This window comes from Primulina tabacum, chromosome 16 (assembly GCF_025594145.1).
Source record: "Primulina tabacum isolate GXHZ01 chromosome 16, ASM2559414v2, whole genome shotgun sequence".
NCBI classification, from domain to species: domain Eukaryota; kingdom Viridiplantae; phylum Streptophyta; class Magnoliopsida; order Lamiales; family Gesneriaceae; genus Primulina; species Primulina tabacum.
This window is the reverse complement of record NC_134565.1, coordinates 27,055,430-27,082,462: the sequence shown is the minus strand read 5'-3', so window position 1 is coordinate 27,082,462 and position 27,033 is coordinate 27,055,430. Positions and strand designations below refer to the sequence as shown.

At 37.5% G+C, this 27,033-nt stretch overlaps 1 protein-coding gene and 1 long non-coding RNA gene across 2 annotated transcripts in view; one reads left to right on the top strand and one right to left on the bottom strand.

The window, feature by feature from the left end:
• Nucleotides 1-27,033, top strand: part of LOC142529207 (uncharacterized) — a 73,071-nt gene that overhangs the window by 22,852 nt on the left and 23,186 nt on the right. The window lies entirely within an intron of this gene.
• LOC142529190 (uncharacterized) lies at nt 22-16,922 on the bottom strand. Its single transcript, XM_075634648.1, has 12 exons — nt 16,683-16,922; nt 15,446-16,472; nt 13,342-13,349; nt 12,364-12,530; nt 11,371-11,431; nt 11,170-11,268; nt 10,420-10,514; nt 10,148-10,261; nt 9,600-9,667; nt 1,189-1,299; nt 388-625; nt 22-257 (listed from the first exon to the last, which is right to left on the bottom strand). Exons 1-12 carry the CDS (start codon nt 16,729-16,731, stop codon nt 147-149), a joined length of 2,148 nt encoding a protein of 715 aa, XP_075490763.1. The 5' UTR covers nt 16,732-16,922; the 3' UTR covers nt 22-146.

Below are 27,033 nucleotides of genomic sequence, written 5' to 3'. Positions count from 1 at the left end.
AAAAAGAAAAAGAAATTAACATGGAGGAACCATAAGCAATGTTTTTTTAATCTCAACGTACACCAATTCCCATTTTCTTCATAAATTCAACAAATAAAGGAAAGACAATAAACACAATTCGGAAACCAACGGTTGAGTAGTGATGTCTAGACCGGGGAGAGAAAGTGTGCCCGAGCAAGTGCATATTCTTTTCCAGCAATCCAAACCCCGGTTTGCGACCATGATATGTCGTCCCATTCAAGGTTCTCCTCCAACACCTACCCAAATCAGAAGATATTCCGTATATAGCATTCCCCACCAAAGAAATAATAATTATTATTATAATAAAAAAGTATAAAATTTACCTATCTTACATCTGGACAGAAAAGACTAGCAAGAAATGTTTACCTCCAAATATTCAATAGGCAATGGAATTCCCACGTTCTGCAATATTTTTTGAGGAAGAGATCTTTTACAGCGTGACCATCGAAATACATCCACCGTGGTGCTCTCACCATCCGAAACATTTCTTTCACCGTTAGAATGATGTGAGTTGTAAGTTTCTGTTCTCCCAGCTTCTGATCCATGTAGATATGGTGTTGCTGGGACCTTGACTACCTTCTCCATACTAAAGCAAAGTTCATACCTAAAAGACAGACAGGGGTTCGAAAATTGTCAAAGCGTAGTGTAACAGAATCTATATTGACACTCCATATCACCATAAAGATAATAATCGAAATGCAAGCAAAAAATCACATCCATTAACACTGAATCAATAAGCAAAAATGACAGAAGAAACAATAAATTTACATCATTAAGAACTTGGAAAAGAGATAATCAACATATACAGCAATTATATTTAACCAACTGGTGATAGGCTTTCCTTAGAGCCTTCACAACTTGCACAAGAGGCAAGTTGTGACTGTTGGTATGTGGCTATGAAAATCTAATAAGAGACCAGGAGTCACAGCAGAACTAGCTGGGAAAAACTCGTGGAATAATTTGCACACATACACAAGGAGCTTTGCTCCTTCGATTCAAGCGTGTGGATAAGTTCAAAAGAGAGGGGATAGGAAGCTCGTGATTAGCTTTTGACTTAAATAAATATATCCCCCTAAAATACTTTCTGCAGAAACATAGCATTATCAAACAAATTGCTTGAAAGCGCTGCAAGAACTTTAAACACAAGAACTAATTCTAGTTCCTCACCTTTGCGAATGAGTTTCTAGGTACAGAACTTCCCCCTTCTTCAGGCGCGAAGATGTAAAGAGAATCTTTTTCAGTCCTTTGTCAGCAACAGCACTTATGCTGTATTTAAGCCTAGAAATCCACCAGAAATCAAGCATAAGTGAAAAAATCAAGTAATCTATGAAGTCTATGAGTACCGTAAAACATACCGAGTAATCTAATAGTAAAAAAATCAAACCACACAGATTCCCTTATTAGGTTAAACATGGGTAAATAAGTCTATGAATTTGAAATGTGGATTACCATAAAAATTATATGAGTGGAGAAGGAAAGTTAGAAGTTCTAGTAGATAACACCACAAGATCTACAACCAGCTTAAAATAATGTAGACATCTCATTCCATAACTAAAGCAAAAATAAACATATACAAATTCTGGAGTACAGGGATGACTTCCAAAATATTGAGGAGATAACGGTTGAAATTGCAAAGAAAGTGAACATGTAGCAGTATCAAGCAATGACTATAGGAAAATAATAACAGTTAGTAAACATACAGTAAAAAGGACATCTGAAGCATAAAATAAATGTACTTAAAAGCCTAATAAAAGTTATGGAGTTCATTTCGCCAATTACATATTAACAACCACAATGGTTTGTTGACTAAAAACTACACATCCTTAAAATTCCGAGGTTACCAATTACTGATAATTAATTTTAAAGGTGAAAAATAAAAATAATGCATCATTATCAATGAAGAAACAAACTACCACAGTAATGTTGTGTTATGAAGCCCAAGGAAGTGGGCTCAGAAGAAAATGGCAGGCCCATTAGCGAAAACATTGAAGATGGCAGACCCATAATGAAGAACGTTTACTTTAGAAGATTTAAGAAGGCCTGTGAAGGAAATAAGGAAAAAAGAGGACGAGTGAGGCAGGGAGTTCGCATTCTATTCTGTTATTTACTTTCGCGTAAGGACTAGCCTAGTGCTAGGGATAGTGGAAGAATATTGTACACCGAAGCAACTCTGGGATAATTTCATTGAAAATTATTACAGTCCATTTCATCTCAATATGGACATCATTTTCTTGAATATTATCATGCTTATTTCTACTCATTTGAAGAACATAACAACTGGTCCGACAGGACGAATCGAGAGGGGAGGATCATGGCCAGCACTCATTCTGAAGCAAAAATGGAAACATTGGAAAAATCGATACGTAGCATACAAGACAACATCCAAACTTTTACTAAGACGATGGGTGACTTTATGGAATTTAAATGGGTGGTGGAACAACAGCTGCAAGCAGATATGGAGAATGGGAATTGGAATCGGTCGAGGGAAAAAGAATCGCAACAAGAATCACCCCTCCAGCAAAACAAATTGGAGGAGAATGAAATGAGTCGACAATACGCTGAAGAGCTTAGGCAAATTTTTAAGCGGATTGACATACCAGGCTTTGATTGGGGTGGTCAGATTGGGGTGGTTAGGGAGGCCGATCAATGCTTCGCACTCCATGGAATGGCCCCAAATAATAGGTTGAAAATTGCTCATATATGTATGGAAGGAACTACAGGGCACTGGTATCAGTGGAATACTAAAAAAATTCTGTATATAAGCTGGGAACGATTAGCTGAGGAGTTGATGAGGGGATATGGTGGTAGTCAATCCATGAGCACATTTGAGATCTAGCATCTTTGAAACAAGGGCAGCAGTATGTGGAGGATTACAACAAAAAGTCTGAGGTTCTACTTCTTCTTGCCAAATTGGAGATCTGTCAGAGAAGCAGTGCACGGGGTATTTCTTGAATGGGATGTGGAAAGATTTGAAGCAGAGGATCAAGACACACGCACCAAGAACCATATTGGAGCGATGGATTTGGCTAAGAGGAGTTGGATGGATCTCCGATGGGCTGTCGTTACCCTAAGTACTTGATGGGCCTAAGATTGGAGGGAATAGGGGAATTTTGGTGGATGGGCTTCGCGGGCCCAAATACCAGATTCAGAAAAATATAAGCCAATGCCATTTGTGCCTATGACTGCCCATAACATTGCGAATAATTCAAACCGCTGAACACCTAGCCCTAACTTACCGATGAAAGGCCTAATACAAGTGGGAGTGGAGAAGGGAGCAACCGAGCAGGTAACCGAGTCCAAATCAAAAAAGGTGAGGGCATGATTTATTCTCATAAAGGATTGTATCTCAGATTTGGAGAACCATATCATCCTCTCCACAAGTGCTCAAATAAATCCATGCATGTGACAGTTATGGCAGAGGATGAGGACGAAGGGGAGGAACACAAATAATCTGGTATGGAAGAAAATGAAGTGAGAGATCACGTGCGTGCAACCGGAATACAACACGCAGGAACTTCCCCTGTATTCTGTTGGGGGAATAACTCAACCAAAGATAATGAAGCTGAAAGTGAGAGTTTGTGTGGAACGAGAGCAGTGGCAATGACCGATAGCAGTGCCAACCACAATTTCGTTTCCAAGAAATTGATTAGGGAGTTGGAAGTGGAGGTGGATAACAGTGTGAGTTTTACCGTGTGTTTAGGTGATGGTGGTAGAGTGGCTTGTCACGAAGTGTGAAGGGAGTTGGGAGGTAGATTTGGGAGTGTGTCAATTTTAGATCGAGGGTTTTCAGTTCGAGATGGATGGCGTGGGCTTAATACTGGGGGTTGACTGGTAACAAATTCTAGGGGATGTCGTGACTCGTGGTCAATTGGACCAAGATGGATATGAAATTTCCCTTGGGCAACTGAGAAGTGAGATTGTAGGGGGATTCATCGTTGAATACAACAATTGTCTCAATACATTCTACGATTAAGATGGCTGACATAGATTTATGTGGGGCAGTGAGGGCTAGCTAAATGAGAAAGTGACGAGGGAAAAGTAGAGATTCAGGGCTGAGTGCACAGCATGGGGAGAAGTTGCAAGGGGTGCTGACTAAATATGCAAATGTTTTCGAGGTACCGCATGGGTTGCCACCAAGCAGGGTGAGTGACCAAGCCATTCATGTTAAAGAAAGGTGTGGACCAGCCAGTTTCCGATCGTATCGATATGCATATCAGAAAGATGGGAATGAGAGGATTGTTGCTGAAATGTTGAAAGCAGGGTAATTCAACCAAGTATAAGCCCTTATTCTAGTACGGTGGCTAAAAATAAGACGGGAGCCAGCGGTTTTATGTCAATTATCGAGCCCTCAATGAAATTAAGGTGGCTGACAAATATCCTATACCAGTGGTTGAAGAATGGGGCATCCTTATTTACTAAGCTGGATCTACGCTTGGGTTATCATCAAATCAGGGTTCGACCCGATGATGTGCCAAAGACGGCGTTTAGAGGGATGCGAAGATCATATATTACATATACAGACAGTTTTGAGGGCTTTGCTGAATTACCAGCTCTTATTAAATCAAAAGAAATGTCAGTTTGCTTTAACCCAAACTGAGTATTTGGGACATGTCATCAGCATACAAGGTGGATCTCTGGATCACAAAAAGGTTGAATGCGTGAAGCAATGGCTACAACCCAAAAACACCAAGGGTTAACGTGGTTTTCTTGGGTAAAGAAGTTTCTTTAGAAAATTTGTCAAGGATTATGGCAAGATAGCCAAACCCTTGACAGATAAGTTGAAGAACAACTTCTGCTGGAAGAATGAAAAGGCACAAACTGCATCCGAAAAAAAAAGGGGGCCTTAATTACAGCTCCGGTATTGCGAATGCCAGATTTTAGTCAACGGTTTGTCATAGAATGCAATGTTTCCGGAGTAGGGGTGGGAGCTGTGATCGTACAGAAGGTCAACTCATTGCCTACTTTAATAAAGCCCTAGCCGATAGAGCTTTTGACCAAATCGGCATATGAAAAAGAGTTGGTGGCATTAGTGATGCAATTCAACATTGGGGGACATATTTATTGGGATGCAAGTTTGTGAATATTTGCATAAGAGAATCTCCACGCCTTATCAAAAACATTGGTTGTCCATGAATAAAATATGAAGCGGGAAAACACAACAAGGTTGCTAATGCCTTGTCTAGACAGCACGAAGGGACGGAATAGCGACATTATTCGATGCACATCTGGATGGATATTGAGGAGATAAAAAAGAGTGTGGAACAGGATTTTGAATTGTAGCCCACAATTAAGCAGTTGCGCCAGGTACATCTTCGACACATTACAAGATGCTAATGGTTGTTTGTTGCATAAATATCGGATAGAGATACCTAGAAAATCCCCATGGGTTCGCACTCTGATGGAAGAGTGTCATTCAACTGCACTTGAGGGGCGTTTTGGGACTTGAAAAACTTTGAAGCGGGTTTCCAGTAGTTTTTTATTTGTTGGGGATGAAGGATATTACAAATTTTGTGGCAGAATGCCTAGAGTGTCAAAGGCAGAAGTATCAGGCAATCTCGCCTGATGGGTTGTTGCAAACACCAATAACGGTGGTGGTTGGTCGATTGTCCACACATGAACATTATCAATTATTGCAACATTCTTTCTCGGCCAAAACCGTCGTTGAAAAATCTATGAAAAAAGTGGTGCGAATACATGGTGTCCTAAATCTATAGTAAGTCTATCGTGACGCCAAAATAAAGATGAAAATAAGATGGTTCATTCGTGCTTTCAGAGTAAATCAAATTTGCAATTCAACAAAACTGTGTCTAACTAGTGGGATGGATTATACTGGTTACTGCACCATGAAATTTTTTTTCATTTTAAAAGCAAAGGAAGCAAAAACACATTAAGAAGTGCAGCAAAAGTAGGAACTCACAGGGTTTGGAAGTGCAGAATATTATTAAGAAAAATTCAATCAATAAACAGGATACAAGAGATCAATTTATAAATATCTATCTACCTAATATACTCGAAGATTAAGTAGACTTGAAAATACAAATAATAATCTATCTTAATCACTAATTATTCGGATAAGATTTGTAGTTTTCAATTCAACACTGGTTCAACCTGCCATGGACACTAGTTTCGAGTCGAGGGTGGAAGCTCTGGAACTATAAGTCTCGTCGCTCAAAGGACACATGGTTTCTATCAACAAAAGGCTTGACCACTTAACTGGTCTTCTGAAACAATAGCTGCAAGATAAACTCATGGAGTTAGCGGAGCCATCCATAGGAAGATCAGGAATGGGCCAATTGAGTGATGAGATTGCATCGGGGTAATAACTTGGAGTCAAATGCTGCGAACTCGAGCAGATTGAAGAAAACAAATCCGAAGATTGAAATTATGGAGTGGATTTATCTGGGCTTCATGAGATAGATATATGCTTGGATGGGGTTATGCTTTATGGATTGCACCATATTTCGAGGCTACAGGTGGGTTTTGCAAGAATATATCTAAGAAGCAAAGTCAAGTTCGATTTGGTAGCAGATTCCATGAAGATGAAGCCTGCAGCTACATGGAAAATGAAGCAGCTCAGTCATTCCATGGTGAACATTAGCACGCAGAGCTTGAAGATCCATTGGTTCTCGAAAAATGGGAAGAATAATTCAAGCCTTAATTGTGAATGGCTCACAGAGAAATTGATCAGAAGGTATTGTTGTCGAAAAGCAATTCATCCAGGTGAACTCAAATTGATGTCGTCGGAGGTGAACTCAAATTGATATCTTCGGACGGGAAGCAGTTGGGAGGGAAGCGCTTTGTGTAATCGCTCGACTAAACAGAGAAGGAAAGAAGCAGCCAATGGGTTGTCGCAACAGCAGGAAGAAGCCGTAGCCGAGGGCTTGAGAGAGGAACGTGTGGTGGATTGTGGATCTAAACCGTTAGGGTTGCTGCGACACACGGTGGAAGGGCTGCGATTGAGCTGGTGTTACCCGAGGGAGGATATCTTGGTGGAAGGCGAGATGAGGGCAATTTTAATAAGCCCAATGATGGCATTGGGAGTGGGATCTTAGGCAGCCGACCTAGTAGCAGGTATGTAGGTTGGGCCCAATTAATTAAAGAGCTGGCACGATCTTTGGTAGTAAATAAGGCTACTCCTTATATTATAGTATACACTACCCACATAATAAATGGAAACACGAGAGCATGGGATGTTTCAAGAGATGAGTTGGAAGCCATTGTTCGCACATAAATCAAGGGGACAATTAATGTATAGTGATACTTCAATCCCATAAGAATAGAAAGAGAACAAGGGCTATTTGTCAACATATCATCTGCATGACCTAACCTATTGTGCCATAACAAAATATCACTATCCTTGTTAACTAAGGAATCGCAAACCAAACAACTATTGCTCCACGCCAATGGTGATGGGATAGATGACACTCTGACGAAATACATCTCATCACATTAATCAGCTCTACCAATCGTCTTCCCCAATTCCAGTACAAGAATCAGACAACAATTTAGTGGTGCACTTAAGATCTCGATTCAAGCAGCAGGCAAATAATAGATTACAATCCAGATCTGGGACAAACAAAACTGAATGGAGAGAAATTATGAGAGAAAAGGACTGTCCCTGACCCAACAATGTAGAGCACAACCCATTCGCAATTTTGACAGAAACATAGGCCATGTATGGGCTGTAGGATTGAAAGAGCTTCAGATTCCCAGTCATATGTGCTGATGCACCCAAATCAATGATCCAAATTCAGGTAACATGTGTTGTGCTAAGAAAGCATTAGGAGCCAGTGTTTTTTGGAACCGGACCGGAGTGGCTGGTCGGACCGGTTGACCAGGGAACCGTTGACCTGATTGGTTCGGATATGCGCTAAAACCTGGAAAAGCAATCGAACAATCTTAAACCGTAGGTAAAAGGTAAAACCGATAAAAACCAAAAAATCGGCCGGTGGGTCTTTGATTTTATTAAAACACAATTTCACCAGCATTTATTTGGACATTTGTTGTATTTTTCAGCTTTAAAATTTAATAAAAAAATTACAAATACTAAATATAACTATTTTATTTACTATACAAAATAAATATAATAATATATTTTTTATTAATTTGGTTTGACCGTCTGGTGGAAACTGTCGGACCAGTTGAACCACTTTTCAAGGGTTGACCGGTTCAATTATCGGTCCAGATAATCTGGTTATTAAAATATTGTTAGGAGCAATACATTTGTGTGCCACACTCCTAGTGCCAATAATCAAGGAAATGTTAGATGGTAATTTAAAAGCATCTCAAGTTGTTCCATGCTAAAAGGTTAATGTCCAGGAGTGGAACTCTCCGTTGTAGCAAATTTGGCACATCTCTCACGTGTGGCTTTCTAGTTAGTAGACTTGCCATGAATCTTCCAACAAGTCTTCAATGTATGGTTGGGTCTTTTGCATTTTTCAGACCAAGGTCTCCCATTGCGCATGTTGTTGCTTGAGGTTGGGCATTGCAGAATGGAAGGGCAGATATGGTGGTAATTAAGCAAGAAGTGTTGGGCGATGGCAAGGGAAGATCCTTCAACAGTTGGGGCAGTAGGCAAAGAACCCAACATCAATTTCCTCATGCCTTCTCTGTCACATACTTCAGAAAAGGCTGCACGCAAGTTGGGTAGTGGCTTGGTCACGAGGATCCGGCCGCGGACATCATCTACTTGAGAATTTAGGCCCATCAAAAATTTAAATACGTGTTTCTTCACCACAATAGCCCTATAGCGAGCATAATCTGTCAGACACTTCCAATCGTACAACTCGAATAGGGCTAGTTGTTGCCATAACAAGTAAGCATGGTGAAGTATTGGGTGACAGGTGCATCTCCCTGTTTGAATTATGGAGGATGCTATATGTCTCTAATAATTCAGCAGTGTTTTAGCAGCCTCCCAGATGTCATTTGCCGTGGGATACAACAGAAAATTCTGTCCAATATAGGGTGCCATGGGGTAATTATCCACGACATCACCATGTTTTCGGCCTTCCAGAGCTTGAATCCAGAGTCATCCTTTGCTAGGCAGTGGCGTGCGCCTGCTAAAAAATCTACCTCGCCCTTCCCACAGATAAACATCATCACGGATTGGGACCATTGAAGATAATTTTGGCCATTTATGATTGATGATTGGAATGTGTGTATTATCAGAAAGCCCTTCCCGGACTGTGGGAGGTGTAGAGGATGAAGAATCGAAAGAGGAAGAGGCCATGTTGATGTATTTTGTCATTGATCGCTCACGGTCTCTGATACCATGTACCAAAAGTAGGAATGCACATAGGGTTTGGAAGTGCAGAATATTATTCAGAAGAATTCCATCAATAAATCTGATAAAAGATATCAATTTATAAAGATTTATCTGCATAGTTTACTCAAACTAGAAGTCCCATCTCTAGAAGATTAAGTAGACTTTAAAAGACAAACAATAATCCAACCTAATCACTAATTATTTGGAAAAGATTTGTATTTCCCCATTCAACAAAAACAAAAAACATGAATGAATATAGTAATAGAGATAAAGCTTAAGAAAGTAATCAACTCCAAGATGAGCGTACACTTACCAAGGTTCCATGCAGAGATTGAACTGAATTGTAACTTCACGCACAAATCTTTGTTGGCGCAATGCGTTCTTGAGCGTGAAAACAGGAGGCATAGAAACAATGTGTTAAGTGAAGTTCAATTACATGCAAAAGTCGAACACCAAAATTATACAAACAAAGCAACTTATAAATAGATCCTGCTAGTGACAGAGTTTGTAAAGTTATTACAGATCAGCCTGATTTTGATAGAATCTGGAACTTAAAGAGAGTTGTGAGAGACATGGAATTCAAATAATTGACATTTTCTAAAAATGAGTGCTGGGGCATGCAAGATATTTCCCAGTAAAAAGAATGAACCTTCAGGAAAAAAAACTGGTGAATATCATGCGCTACTTTGCATGTCAAAGTAAAATCCGACGAACAACAAGCAAAAGAACCATTACATGAAATCCAACTACATGAGCAATCAAGCAGCTTTGACAAATAGCATATAGGTGTACATCACAATCGAAACTTGTGGACAGTTATTGGATCCGGACAAAATGCTGTCAACAATAAAAAGCCAATACCGAAGCAGCAGCCCTGGTAGTCATTGTGCGCTCCACAGCCACCGGAGCTAAAGTAGGCTCCATAGTTGAGGAATGTGTAAGACAAGGTTCAAGCTCGATGATCCCACCACCTTTCTGCCATGCATACAGAAATAAAAAAAAAATTGTTCCATTCAAATTGACAGGGGAATAGAGTTCACAAGCAGGTATTGACGTATTGTGAACCAACCCCCCACCCCATCCCTGGAGACGATAGGAACACTCGGATATAGTACATAAAATACATTACCTACCTTGACGATGCAGCATCGCTCAACACGATAACTGCAGCCAATTGCAGCTCCCCATGCACGTGACCGAACATTATTCCTCAATGTAGAAATGTAACCTTAAAAATGTAAATGGTGAGGAATCAAATTTACCACGAAACAAATACCATTATGTGCATAGAAAAATGACACTAAACCAAATAATGCCTGATGTCACACATTCCATTTTTATCCATAGTGTCATATACTATACGTAAAGCCTCAAAAGAATTTCAAAGATGCATCCACATGACACGAGTAACCATAAATTTCGGTATGAAAGATTGTTGAAACATATGCAGAAATCCAATACGGTCCATGGTTGTGAGTCTCGTGACTGGACCCAAAAACGTTAAAATGCAGAAAACAATATGAACACCAGCTTCAAGTGTCCAATGGATAATGTTTTCACCATTTTGTTCTCAATTCCATATTTAAGAGAAGCAGAAACGAGAAATAAAGTGTAATTCCAAAGACAAATGCAGCTGGTCGAGGGGATAAAATGAAGTGTCAGGTAGGATGCAGTCTCTTGTACTGCATATCTTCTTATTAGCTGAAGCCATATATGAATGAACTTCAAATTGTTTTGGACTATTTATACAACCACCTCTATCCAAGGAGAAAGGAAAAATTGTAGAGTCACAATTCAAATCTACTTGTTTACTGAATGATTTGATACAGAACTATGTCTAAACGAGTTCAATATTTTACAGACAGGATATTGTTTGAACATACAATCTTGCGGAGGTAAGACTCTGATAGTAGCACGTAGCTCCTGAGCAGCAGATGGAGGAGGAGAGGCAGTTGGGCGACAATAGCCTGCATGCATAAGAACTACAAAGCAGAAAACTGCATTAGTCAATCAATATCAGAAAGATCTTGTTGGGTTTTTAAATACAAAGACTGCAAATAGCATAAAATTAACACAACATATACCAGCCACCAAATCAGAATCAACAGTATATACATCTGTTCCCCACAGCTGCCCACCCCTCACCTGCAAAGAAATTGTTTCCAGAAGTTGAAAAAATGACAGAAGATAAAAAACAAACAGCAGAATCAGAATAAAGGAAACCAGATCCTCAAGGAACTTAGGATAGGTAATTACGTTCCAGTGTTTCGGGAAAGTATTTCCCTGAAATGTATTTCTGGAAATTAAATTGGGGAATGTGAAGCATGGTCAGTTTTATTTTTGAAAGGGAACATTTTCTATCATAAATTTCCGAAGTTACAGGTTATATCTACATGTTATGAAGTTCAAAGGCAAAACGATTCTCACCATCTTGAAATACATGGCCTCATCAAATGTTCATTCCATACATTGCTAGCGCGCGGGCGTCGCGCCTCGGGCAATCCCAGGCGCAACAATTTACAAAGGCGAGCTCAGGCGCGCGCCTAGGCACGCCTTGGAAGAGATCAGGAGCGCCTGAGATTGCTTTTTTAAAAAAAAAATTCAGTAACAGAGAAGTTGCATTTTGAAAATACAACTTCTCTGTTTTTTTTAATATTAACTTAAAATGTAAAAGGCCCAACCCAACCCCAAACCCTAGAAGCCCAGTTAACAAATTAAATAACAGAAGGCGACAAGAGTTGCGCAGACTGCAACAGAATTACAGAAGCGAACAACGTGACAACATGTTACTTATTATTATGAACTTATTAATTATTTGTTGTTTTGTATGACATTGTGACTTAATTATTTCATATTTTAATATATTATTCTAAGATAAATATATTTTTTAAAAAAATTAAAAATGTGCGCCTTGCTTCGGTAAGGCGTGCGCCTCGCCTTGCGCCTTGTGCCTCAGGCTTCAGAGGAAAGATGTGCGCCTCGGTGCGCCTTGCGCCCTTGACAACTATGAATTGATCGTATGTGTACACCTTATTACCACATAATACAAATATTAAATAAATGGATCATATTCTTACTTGCCGATTAGTAGCAGTAACATGTTCAGCTGGTATCCGGATTTCCAAAGTAGGACCATTTTGAGATGCTTCATCGGCTGGAGACGATTCATATTCCTTCCACAGCCTTATCAGCTCTTGCATGCACTCACCAATTTTATAAACAACACAGGACATATCTGGCTTACCTGAAAATTGACCCAAACAATTCATGAGCCATATAATAACGTAAGGAAGATTTTGTGTATTGGCATTATCCAGCACTGAACACAATGAAAGGCTGGGTAGCCACTGATAATTTATTCTGATTAGAAAACAAATGCACCACTGAACTTATAAATACCTATTAAGCCTAAATAACGAACGGACAGATCGACTGTCAAATAAAAGATATTCTGTTGGAGTAACTGTCAAGTCAAGATTAATCCAAAGACTAAGGAGTGTGTGCAATTAATAAAAAATTATCAGTTTCCTTGAACAAATGGTCAGATTACTTTTTTCTTGCCAGCAACTCAAATATCTCATGAAAAGAAGATTTACGTTATATGCCAGAGCTCTAAACCAAATGAATGTAAAATATAAATGTGAAATCAGCATTGCATTGGTCAGTTTGATGGATGAAGAGCATCCAAATAAGTAGTCTTTCTCCACAAATAAATGATTATTTGACTAACAAAACATCTTAGCTATCTACACATTGTTGACTAAGAAAGAGAAAAATGCGAGATAGAGTAAATTTTGTCAATTGAAAACCTGGTTAACATGAAAAAACATTGATTCCAACTCTACTTTAATTATCTTCATTCATTTCAAGAATTCATCCTCCATGTGAAATGTCTTGGGTAGGTATACGGTTCAAATTTCAAACCCAAAATAGAAAATAACATACAGAAAATGTCTTCACACATTTCAGTGGCACACAACATAGTGAAAGCAAAGGGAGTGGACTTCCTGTTTGATAAAGCCAGTCAAGATTTACAGATGGAAAAGGTAACATACCTTGAGACCTGCATAAAAACAAGGAAAAATGGTTAATACAAATTTTTCCACCAAAACGAAGGATAACATCACAATAATTCATCACAACAGTAAACTTCACCTACAAAAGATCAACATCAAAGAAATTTTTAAGCATAATGTAAACAGATTGAAAAGGATGGGTATAATATTATTACTATCAGTGTCACATCAACTGTATGAAGAGTAGACGAAAGCAAGCATAATAGACAAGCAGACAAATGATTAAGAGAATGAAAGATGTTCAATGATAATTTTCCAGATATTTATCTAATTAGGAATTAGGATTGAATTTGTCATATTTAAATATGAATCCATTTGTCATCAGTTTATCTTCTAGAAGTTAAGAGAGTTGGGTAGATATCACATGTATCGTGATTGTTCTGCATCAATGAATTTTACTTTCACATCACTGCCTACTTTCACCGTTTACGACAAAAGAAGACATTGTTCACACTCCACCAGTTGGGATAGAGGAGGAGAGAAACTTAAGGGTGAAAAAAAAATTCCACTTTTAGTTAACTACATTTCCCTCATATAAATCTTGACATTAGAAATTCGATGAAAGTAATAAAGCATAATAGAAGGCAAAAATCAACTTGCTGGCTTTATCTCTGAATTAAATAAATATTTTCTTTGTTTACATCAGGGACTCGGTAATTTTTTTGTCTTCCAAATGTAATTAACTCGTAAAGCACAATAAATCACTAATTCAGTATAATTAACTGGGTCAAAGCAAACCCACTGCTGAGTAGATTTTAGAAATCGAAAACAAGGGGACATACGTAGAAGTGGGAGGAGCTGTGTTGATGAGAGAAACGGCACTTCCATGGGGCGGGGAGACGAGCTATTTGACGGCAGACTCCTCTCTCTACCTCAAAGCAGCCCCCTCCGAATCCCCTTTCCCCTTGGGGAAATCTTACACGAAGCCACATCAATCAGCAGCAAATGCATGCAATAAAGTTAAATTTCCTTTATGCACTTGGTTGTGTTCTTACTATTGTGACATAAATGTTCATATTAAAATTCGGCCTAGGTGACCGCACCGAAAAAGTGCTAGTCGGGGAGAGGCGCCTGAAAAATTACCTTTTTTGGGATTTTTTTTGGCTTTTTTTAAAAAAGTTTTTTGGACTTTTAATTTGCCCAATTAAAAAAGAAATGAAGTATAATTTTTTATAGGCTTTAATCCAAAATCCAACAAGAAATGCAATTTGTCGGTTTGTCGCACACCAAACTTCATCTTATTATGTTGATGACATGGAATTCGCAAAGCGGCGCCCAGGAAGCCTAGACGATGGTCTGGCGCCTGACTAGCACCTGGCGAATACTAGAACCTTGGGTAGCCATAAGGTCAATATAATCTGATTTGATGTCTATATTTTGTTCACCCTGCTAGAAATATGTTAATAGCATTAGCAATAGTCTTCAATATGGAACTAAAACCACTAAGAATGGTACTCTCTTTTTTTTGTAAGAATAAAGGTGTATTCCTTCAATGAGTCTCTTTCTATTTCTAGAAAATAATTATTATACGCCTACATAATGTAAGATACATGAAATTGGGATAATCCAATGTGTCACGTCCCAAAAGACTTGAAATCACACAAATTCATTGCATCAACCAAAAGCCGTGACACAACAAAATCCGTGAAAATATGAAACCATTGACTTTCACCACATATATTGACTGCTTTACAAGAATGGAAAGTAATTGACAGCATCTAACAGCTTTAACATTCATTAATGTAGCTACCAATAATAAACATGTCGTGGATTATTAAAAACATATGTTGATGGTTTTCTTATGATTGAAAACTGACACTCGAGAAAAATGATTACAAATATTGTAACATGCTTTTCTAGTAACTCCACGTGCTTTTTGCTGGAATAACTTCTAATTAAGAAGATACGACACATCACCATAATCTATTAGACAACACATTTGGATGTTCTTGTAATTAGATCTCTAAGTAAAATGTTGAGTCTACCCTGAACATAACAATCTAAACACAAGAAAATATTCAGAAGGATATAACACACATTCTCATGATTCCATATGTCACTAGATAAAATGAGAAAGGCATACCCTTCAGTATCATTGGTACAGGGCCTAAAACGTGGATCACGGCTTCCTGTCTGAGGACTGCCTCTTGGTCGAAGCATCCTTTTTCGCTGATGAACTCCAGAAATGAAAATTTCTTTTTCCCTTTCGGTAACCACATCAGAAACCATGCATCCTTCCTCAGCATCTTTATCATAATACTTGCGTTTATCAGGTTTTTCTGATTCTACATCTGCATCTCTTTCCTTCTTCCTATCTCTTACTTCCCTGTCAGTCTCTTTCTTCGGTAGCTCTGAACTTGAAATGTCTTCAGCCACAACTTTTCCAGAATTATCTACCAATTGTTTCTCACTATGCGAAGCCTCTTTCTCAGAGACATTCCATGACTCCCTCTTTATATGATCCTTGTCCCTTTCGTTCAGTTTATCCTTGTCTTTCAGAGGATCTTTCTTTTCGGTTCCCCACCTCTCGGATTCTCTTTCATCCCGAAGTGAAACTTTGTTCTCACTGCCGCTGTTACCAGGTTGCAATATGTTCCGACGATCACTTCTGTCTCTGTCCCTTTCCACCCAGTCACGGTGCTTCAGTTCTTTCCTCTTCCGATCTTTGTCTTTGAATATATCATCCACTTTCATGTCAACCTTGTTCTCCCCAACTGCTTCACGTGTTTCAGAAAAGTCCCGCCCGTCAATAGTTAAGCCTTCCTTTGAAGTATCAGCTGGTCCATGAAAACTTGTACGAGATGGATGCCAGATCTCTGCATTTCCTCCAGGGGCATCATTGTAAAGTTTTGGTCGTTGTTCCTTCAAATCGTTCCAACTCACGTGACTGTTAGATTCATTGCTACCATCCTTATCCAGCTTTGCATCGCCCTTAAGTTCAGAAGAAGCATCCTTTTCATGCTTCACATCTTTACAATCATCATTTCTGCTGTTATATTTATCACATTTAGCGCTCTGCTGCAATTCCCTCGATTCAGACTTTATATCACGGCTCTCAACCATGGGTTCCTTGACGCTGTCTTTTGAATCCCTCAAATCCATCCTGTTCTCTGAATCAACACGCTCAAAATGAGAATCATTAGATGTCGACAACAGATTTGGAAGTATAGGTGTCGATAAATTAGGGATTGTGAATTGGCATTTCCAATAAATTAGAATCTGTCACTACTATTTATGCTAGAATTATTGCACGAATTACTCTTTTATATCCTATTTATTTCACACATATTTAACAATACTGAGAATAAATATTTTCTCACCCAAGTTTTCTCCTTCTCTATTCATCATGGCATAAAGCCACGGCTCCATAACCAAAAAACAAAAACTACGGTTCGTAAAGGTGAAAAGCAGCCGCAGAACCCTTCATCAACTCGCTTTTGTCGCGCTCTTCCTGAAAACCACAGAACCCTACGCCAGCGTTGTTGTCGCGCTTCTTCTGTGGTGTTGCGCTGCCGATTCCTTCGAACAAGTGACGGTGGTCTTGTTCTGCGCCAACATGCAATCATTTATAGAAGCCCATAAGCCCAGCATCTCACTATTTCAAAAAGCCCAGAAAACATAAGGGAAAATGGACTTAGAAAGCACGATTGGGGATGTCAAAATCAGCTACTTGAATTTAAAGGAATTAATGAAATTTTAAATTTTTTCGCTTTATTTTCATTATATTAGCAGTTTCGAATCTGAGGCCCTTAACCAAGGTTAAGGAACACGGCTCCTTATGTGAGGTCATTCAAGTATAAAGACTCAATATGTATATACTTACTCTGAGTTGAATACGCGGCATTTTTTAAAAATAAGTTCTAAGTTTATGTTGTACACATGAGACAATTTTGTTCACTTTTTTTCATTTATGGAATTGAATATTTGTATGCCGTTGATGTTGAGCACAATATGACGAGTTAAACATAAGTATTAGAACTAAGATCGTCCATAATCGGGTTGTCATCCGCTGGTTAATAAGGCTTGAATGAGAGTAGCACAATAACTATTGCAATTTATTTTAGTCTTCATATTATGAAATTTGGAGTTAAAATAATATTTTGTGATTCCTAGTTGCGTTAAATTTTGAGGACGTATTGTAGAAGAAGTTAATAAGTTTCCCAAATTGTGCTATGGGTTTTCTCATGATTTAAACATATAGTTAAAGTCCTTAAATGAAAATTTATGAATATACGCATATACTTTTGAGACTATAGAATTTGGATTTAGATCCTCTGTTGTGGTTAAAAGCACAGCACATGGTGCTATCACTACAAGAAATCTGATTTTTTGTGATGCACCGCACGGTCAACATCGTTAAAATGTAACATTTGGTGACATATAATGTGCTCAGCATCGCTAAGATAGCAAATTGCGTGTGACCGTTTTCTCACATTTATTTTGGATTATTTGGCGACTGGACAAAATTAATGAGTCACTAAATGTAAGCATATGGTGACGCATAGCACACTCAATGTTGTTGAAACATAGCGGGGAATTTTCCCTCAAACGTTCTGGGTCTTTTGGCAATGCAACTCAGTTAAGTGTCACAAAAAGATAGCCTTAAAGCGTTGCAAAACTTGTATATCATTACACAACACGTTGCAAGTGTCGCCGAAAATTTTTTTATGGAAAAATTTATTTCATTGGTCCATTTCGCGACGCAAATAACACTCAACGTCGCTAAAACATGAAGTGTCATTTGCCAGCGAGACTCATTGTCCTTCGTGCGTCGCGGAATAGTTTTTTTTATTTTTAACAATGTCAAGGAATGTAAAAGAATTGAGCTTATTCACAAAATTTTTGAACAGACTCGAAAAATAGTTAATTCGAATTCAAGCTGAACTCAATATATAATTCGCGAGCTTTGATATTTTATTAATATAATATAAATATATATTTAATAAATTTTTGTGATCGGGAAAGAGTTTAGAGGGGGTGAATAAACTCTTTAAAAATATTTGCTTTTAAAATTTGTTTTAAACCGTTTTTAGGCGGTTGAAAGATTTTTTTCAAACGGTTAGAAATATGAACTACTTGAAAAGTGAGGAAGACGGTTCAATATTTCTAATGATAGTTTCAACCGGTTGGTAATATAATAAAAAAGATATGGTTTGAAATGTAAAGGATTACGAAAAGTAAGGACACAAGAATTTTATGGATGTTCGGAGAAAACACTCTTACGTGACCCCTTCTTCCTCTGTAAAAAGGATTCCACTAAAAAAACTTTGGGTTTACAAAAATCTTTGCAACAGCCCACTCCAATCAAGATTTATCACACTGCATGTTTTGGAACTTTTAGTGATCACTTTACACTTCTGGATTTTAAGAACCCTCAGTTCACCAGACACTACTATTAATCAAATAATCAAAAGGTTATTGATGTAAGTAAAAAAATATGTTTTAGTAGCACGAAAATAATTCTTGAATGATCAGATAACTTTTTGTTGAGTGCGTGCTTGATGAGCGATGAGATATGTGATCTTTGATTGCGCTCAAATTTTTTAAGTATGCAGGCTTGAAGATAATTACACTAGTGAAAGCTTGATGATAATGTATCGCGTTGTTGTCTTTCTCTTGCATACTTCCAGCTCTTCTTATATAAGGTGTCATTCCAACGGTCGAAAAAATATGAGTAACATTAACATGTAACATTGGAATGATGTGTTACTATCATCTGTAAATACATTAAATGTTTTTCAGCAAAACATTTAATATTCTCTTTGCTAGCACAGCTTTGAATCATGTTCCTTGAAGAGTTACTGCTGAGTATTCTTTTATGGCAATTGTTTTTGAAACAACTAGTGCTTAAAAATGCTGCAATTTTTTTTATTAAGCTCGATTTTTTGCATTTTAAAATAATAGCTGTTAGTTAACCGATAAAATACTGCAGTTTCAATAAAAGACAAGTCGACAACCACAGACTTAATTTTCAAAATAATGCAAATAAGAAACAAGTAAAAATCTTGACAAAATCCTCAACATGTAAAAACAAGTGTAATGTACCGTATTTTGAACTACTTGAAATTTGCGGAAAAATAAAAATTTTCTTAAATATAAAATAAACTTTCAAATTGTGATCATAAATAAATTGTCCAACCAAAAGTATTTGCAATAAGATAGATCACATATAAAGTTTGCTAAAGAAAAATACTTGTTTAAACATCATATACCAAAACGTAAAATCAGAGTAGTTGAAGCATTGCATAAAAACTTAAAAACATGGGCGGTCCTCGGGTTTAGCCTCACGCACAGTCCAAGCCAGCTCACTGGTCCTCACCTCTCGTCTCCTCGAATTTATCCTCACCTGCATCGATCAAGTCTAGTGAGTCTAAAGACTCAACATGCATAAATTGGAAATAACAAGTACTACGTAATAAAACCACATGCATCTTTAAAATAAGACGTACATACTTGAAACTTGAGCGTAATAGCATAAACGTACTTGAAACATGAACGTAGTAGTATAAACGTAGACGTGCCATCATCATAAGAATTTTTTTAAACATACTTGCATCATACATACTTGAGCATACATAATATCATTTTGCGTAGATGCATGTTTCATAGCAAGTGACCCATACATAAATACGCCTGATCAGACTAAATCACAGTACTAGGCTGACAGGGAAAATCCACTGCCACATACATGAGATCCCCATTTATGTTTTAAAGGGTGGATTAATCCCTGGTCATGATTTACCGCTTTCCAATCCTGATCTAAACCCGTTCATGCTTTAACGAGGTGGATTGGTCCCTGGTCATGCTTTACCACTTTCCAATCTTATACATAATTTGGTCACAAGACATTTAGCATACCTCAAAAACATGAAAATAATTTCTTTTGCACGTCGAACATACTTACTTGGCGTTGATGGATTCGTTGGATCTCGCTTGGGGACATTGTTGCACATACTAACATGAGTTCAAACCATTATCTTTCATAACTTAGACGTAGGTACTCGTTCTCACTACCGAAGTAAATAAATAGCTTATGACATTCTAGATCACTCGGGACTTGACTTCGTATAATTATCGTACTAAACCATAACATCGAACCCCAAAGAAATCAACATAATTTTGCCCAAAAATGGAGTGCACGGACCCCGTGCCCTGGTCCGGCTACGGGTCCGTGTAGGCTCTATAAACTTTATCTCGAAGAAAAGGGAGGACCCGGACCCCGTGTCCTGGTCCGTGTAAGGGTCCGTATACCTACTGTAAGGACATACTCGAAAAGAAGAAAGGGCACGGACCTCGTGCCCGGGTCCGTGTATGGGTCCGTGTATCCTCGGGATAACAAATCTGCGGGAAAAATTCTTGCACTGACTATTTCTCCCAATTAAACTGCCTAGACTATGAGTCGATACCACGAAACCCATCCTAAGACGCTATGGTATTGACTCCAACCCGTACCAACAATCCATACAACCACAATATCAAATGCAACAACAAAACGACACAAAATTCGAGATTCGACACCATTAATCTTCCTAAGGTTTCTATTACTCCCCAAGCCATCCCCGACTCGAAACGAAACCTCAAACGGTACCTGAACACCTCCCACATCAAGTCTAAACGCAGTAGTGATGGCCTAGCGATGTACAACGAAGCCTGCAACTCAAACACTTCAAGAATTCATCAATAAAATATTTTTCAGAAAAACACAGTTTGAGCAGTCCCACGAGAACGACTATAACTCGCTCACTTTTTGTCCAAATATTTCAAATTTTATATCAAATCGAAGGTATCAAAAAGTTCTACGTTTCATATGTTGAAAGTTTTTCCATAAAACCGACCACAAAATCACAGCACTCGAAAATACAGTAAAAATGAATTTCTTATATCTAAAAACGTTGCATAAATCGATCAAACAATTTTCTGCTCAAACTATTTACATCACATATGGATTTTTACACATAAAAACATCACAACACATAATATGACTAGATAGACGAAGAAAAAACAGAATATACATGTCTTTAAATCTTTATCGTTACCTAAACGACGACACCGAAGCGGGAAGGATGCGAGGTCAATTCAAGACGAACGTGGCACGATTTTCTTGCAACAAAAATCAACGAAACTTGCTGGAAAGATCAGAGGGAGGGTCGGCTGCTCTGTGGTAGAGGAACCCTAGGTTTTCTCTCAAAAATAAATTTCTGAAATTGGTGGAATAGAAGTATGTGTGTGACTTACGTGTAATAGTGTGTGTAAAAGTGTGTGCGTGTGTTTAGGTGATAATTAGGGAGTAAAATTTGCTTAGTTAATAATTACAAGCTAATTTAAAATACTAACTCAATTAATAAGTTAATCAAAATAGTAAACTACTACATACTCTAATAAAATCCTCTAATTTAAATAAAATTCACCTAAGTAAATAATTTAGGCTTTTAAAATACTAAAACTTATAAATCACTTAAAATGCTCCCAATCTAAACTTAAAAATAATTTACCACGTTTTAAAATTGCCAAAATCGTCACCGGTCTCTTCTCCTCGATCCCGCATCAAATAGTCGCCTGAAACATGAAACTAAAGAAAACTTTTAACGTTCATCACATAAACATAATAATTTGAAATAATGCAATTTAAATAGATCATGTGAAACGTCCTTTCCTTTTTATTGCTTTAAAAGTACTAGAATTTTTTTTTTAAACTTCACTTAGCATCGGCCGAACCATAAAATATTTTTGATATTATTTTAAAAATAAACATCCAACTGCTATTTAAAAATCCAAAAGAAAATATTTTAAAGCATAAAATTGTCAAACATTTTACCAAACCTAAAAAGCAATAATTTGAAAAGAATAGCCTATACTAAACCTCTCAAAAATCTCTCAAATGCATAAATAAATAAACTTTAAAACCTTTAACTTAAATCATAAAGCATAATGCGGAAAATGTAGCGCTGGTCCTCGGGTTGTGTGCGCCTTCAGCCCAGTCAAATCACTCATCAAGTCCTCCCTCAATACCACCTGCATCCATCACACCTAGTGAGTCTAAAGACTCAACACACCATAATCTTTATAACGAGTAATACGTAATACAGTCAACATATAACGGTGAAAAATACTTGTACTTAAAATATCGTTTTCATTAAAATGCATAAACATAAACATTTTTGTAAACACTTTCATGATGCATAAAACTTTAAATAAAAATATCTTTATAATGATGCATCAATTTTAAACATAAACATTTTCATGACATGCATAAATAAACCTTAATCTTTTTCCTTTTTCCTCAACATGACATAAAACCTTTAACATGATCATAAACATTTTCCTTTTCCTTTTCCTTTGTTGAATTCAGATCGTTAATTGTGACTTTCCTCAACATGACATGACATGACGATGGATCCATCCACGTGAAACCTCAGTACTGGGCGGCGGGGGACACCAGCAACACTCTCACCGGTCAACTGGGCCCTGGCCTAACATGATCGAATAGAAATACGATCGTCGGGGATCCCTCTGGGGCCTTCTCCCATAAATGGGCTCCCTCTGGGGCCTTCTCCCCTCACGATATTCCCATTCTTACCTCAAACCTCATAACCTCATATTCGTAATAATGGAAACACGATCGTCGGGCTCCCACTGGGACCATAACCCTCACGACGTCGCCATCATTAACGAATTAGTCACAATCACTTCACTTCCTTCAACATTTATATTCTCACCACTTTATAAAAATCATGCATAACATAACATTTTATTTTTGAAACCAAGCATGCAACATGTCTTTTAAATGTCTTCCTTAAATCATAAAAATCAAATAGACATTTTAAAAATCATAATTTAATCATGAACATTTCATAAACATTTAAAAATAATCGTAATATCATAAAAACAGTATTTAGAGCACTGCCATGACGTTTACTAATTTCTAGGTGTAAAAAGACCGTTTTACCCCTAGACGTATAATTTCTCATTTTTTATACTTTCTTAATTTCATTGACTCTAACATGTCCCAAATAATTATTTAAACTTACATGAATTTTCTCATATTTTAATTTAGCATAAATCGATGACTTTTAAATTAATCTTTAAATAAGACGTATTACTGCGTTTTAATCCCGAATTAAACCAAACCTTAATATAAAATTTCCAAATTAAAAATTTAGACATCTAATAATTATTTAAGCTTAAATACAATTTTTCAGAATTTTATAAAGCTTAAAACTAGGCGTTTCAATTAACTCGTTAATTAGCGTTTCGTGTAGCGATTAAATTCTGAATAAATCCAACGCTCGTTATTTTGATCCCAAATTTTTAACATAACATTTTTAAGATTTATTTTACCCTTCCAAGTCATGACCCACCGCCGTGGACCCTTGGATCAATTTTTCATTCTTTAATTTTCGTTTTTGACCCTTCGACGAACGTACCGAGCCATCTCCTAATTTACTCGAGCCACGCCCGAGCCACCTTGAGCCAAAACCTAGCCAACTCATCTAGGGACCCTACTGTGCAAGCCCATCCCGAAAAACAAGACAATATCTCGCTCAAAAACCTCCTGCCCGTGACCCTTTTTCATGCATGTGTGCAAGTGTGAGACTCCTAAGCACATGAGGACTCCTAGCCAACCTAGGACGCTTCGAGCCCTTAACCACCGAGCCCACACGACCCTAACCTTCCCTAGACCACGTCCAGACCAAGCCCAAACCGACCCAGTCCCTAGACCCTGCGCACAAGCCACCTGAATAAGGCAGCAACCTGCGCGCTACATGCATCACCACGTTTCTGGTTTTTTTCTCGTGCCCTGCCTGAACCACCCATGCCATCCCCTACCCCAACCTTAGACCACCTTCTCTAGACCCTAAAGGACCTAGTTTAACCCAGCCCATCCCCCTGTCCGAGCCCCTCCTCCCTGCTAAAACTTCTGAAGCCTGCGCATGTTTCCCTTGGCTCTCGGGTGGAGTCCTTGTTAGCAAGGACTCCTCCCAGCCCCTGGTTTTTCGAGTCCTAGCATGGCTAGGACTCTTCTCTGACTCCTACCCTGACTCTAGCCGGCCCTGAAGCCCAGCCAAGGCCAGCCCTCCCCCTCATCCATGAAACCCGATCCTCCAAGCCCCATGACTGCAAGTTTCTAACCTTCGGTTCTGCTTGTTTTGCTTGTTTAGCTTCAACTTTGGTGTTTAAGGTGAGTGTGCTAGGAATCTAAATCATGCATAAACACCTCTTGTTCCAACCTAAGTTCATGGCAGCCCCCTTTACGTAATCAATTCATGAATTTTTTTATCAAAATCTCATGTTTCCCAAGGTGTGCATGCAATATTCCGAAAATATTCATAAAAACCTCATGCTTTTCATTCAAATATAATTTAAACAATAATATGATGTGATGAACGAGAAAAGTAGATGTATGGCGTGCCTTTGCGTATTTAACGCACGAAAAACCTGTTGACGATCGCGAAGAACGGACGAGAACCGCGGCTTTAATCTCCCTAAGCTTCCACCGAATTTTTCCTTCAAAAATATAGTGTGTGCCGTGTGTTTTTCTTGCTTGGGAGAGTTTTGGTCTGCTTGAAAGTGTGTGGCCGATTTTGTGAGGGTTTTGGGGTGAGGTTTTACATTAAATACATAAAAATCCACTAATTAGGCCTTAGGCCCTTTAATAAATTTAATTAAGCTCACTCAGCCCATTAGTGTTTAACTAAAATATTTAAAATAAATTTGCTTAATAAAGTTTGTGAATTTATTAGCCGGGTTGCCAAAACGTTCGCATTTTTGTTGAAAAACCAACACCGGTAAAAATTACGTCCCGGCGTATAAAATCACCTCCAAACCCCATATTTTCAAAAATAAGAAAAACCCACAATCATATTTTAAATAATTAAAACCAATTATTTAATAAAAATGTTTTATAATTATCAGCCATCGGTCTCCGTTCCTCGCTCGCAACTCGAATAACCTTTAAAAATACATTTTAATGCAACAATGTAGAAAATATAATTTTAAATATGTCGACAACCACAACATAATTAATTTATGCAATTAAAACATTTAATTAAAATACAAAGGAATTTAATAAATGCATGCATGTGGTTCGCGTGGACTTTAAAATTTTCGGGGCGTTACAATCTTCCCCCCTTAAATTGAATTTCGTCCTCGAAATTCGATTATCCTTAACAACCCAAAGTTTAGACTCAGTTCTAGTATCCAAAAAAACCACGCTTCCGCTGCGCTACTTGGATCAAACTTAAGTTCTAGAATGTCTTTACGTCTCCTTGATCCCAATTTATTTTTCTTCTAAATCCTTATTTGTGAATTGCAACTTAAAAAGATCCATAATGACTTAGTGCTATTCTATTATAACCCCGAATTTCAATTTTTTCTTACAATTCCCAATATTAAAAGATGGATGACCATACTTATCGTATATTACTTTCCTTATTTTATACCCAAAATATTCATCAACCTATCATATTTCAACCTTAAAATCCCAAACGCATCCGCTAGCGCTTAAATTTTTCAAGCCTAATATCAATTAATCCTTAAAAACCTTTGATTAACATTCCTTATAACACTATATCCAAGATATCCCAAGTTTCCAAATATTCTTAAAAAGTCTACATACTCAAAATTCTTCTCATTTAACCCATTCAATTATCACTTATTGCTAAACTAGTCCCCAAGTTCCTTAGAAATTGCAAAAATCAATTCTTAATTTCCTCAAAAATTATCTTAATTGGTCTTTAATTTCAAAAATCCTACGATTAACCCATAAGCTCTTGGCATTCTTAATTCTCTTATACGAGTTTTCCATAACATAAATTTCGATAATTTAAACTTAATAATCCAAAAATCTATTCATATAACCAATATTACATTTCATCAAAACTTAAAATCCCAATTTATACATTTTCTTAATCCTAAAGTCGTTGCAATCCTCGAATAATTATTTCTTATGTCTAATTCCCAAAAATTAATTCAACTAGTACCCAAGAGTCATCAGTATTTTCTTAGAAAATCTACGTGTCCCAAAAGCATTCATAATATTCACGATTAACTTACGGCCCGAAAAGTAAAACTCAATACTAAAACCCAAAATTCAACATCGTCCAATTCCACCACGAAGCCAACATGCGTTGAAATCAAATAATTTCTTATTTCATATCGTTTCACGTATAAAAATTCTAATGCATATAAAACATATATCCTCATAATGTTATTAAACATGTGACGTGAACATATACTTCATGTAGTCTTGCAGGTAACAACATATAAATCATATAAAGCATGTAAAACTTACAGATTGAGGCTTGACGACTGATCTTCCCGGCGCTGATGGTGGCACAACCCTTTACAGGACCTTTGCTCTGATACCAACTGAAACGTCCTGTCCTTTTTATTGCTTTAAAAGTACTAGAATTTTTTTTTTTAAACCTCACTTAGCATCGGCCGAACCATAAAATATTTTTGACATCATTTTAAAAATAAACATCCAACTGCTATTTCAAAATTCAAAGGAAAATATTTTAAAGCATAAAATTGTCAAATATTTTACCAAACCTAAAAAGCAATAATTTGAAAAGAATAGCCCATACTAAACCTCTCAAAAATCTCTCAAATGCATAAATAAATAAACTTTAAAACCTTTAACTTAAATCATAAAGCATAATGCGGAAAATG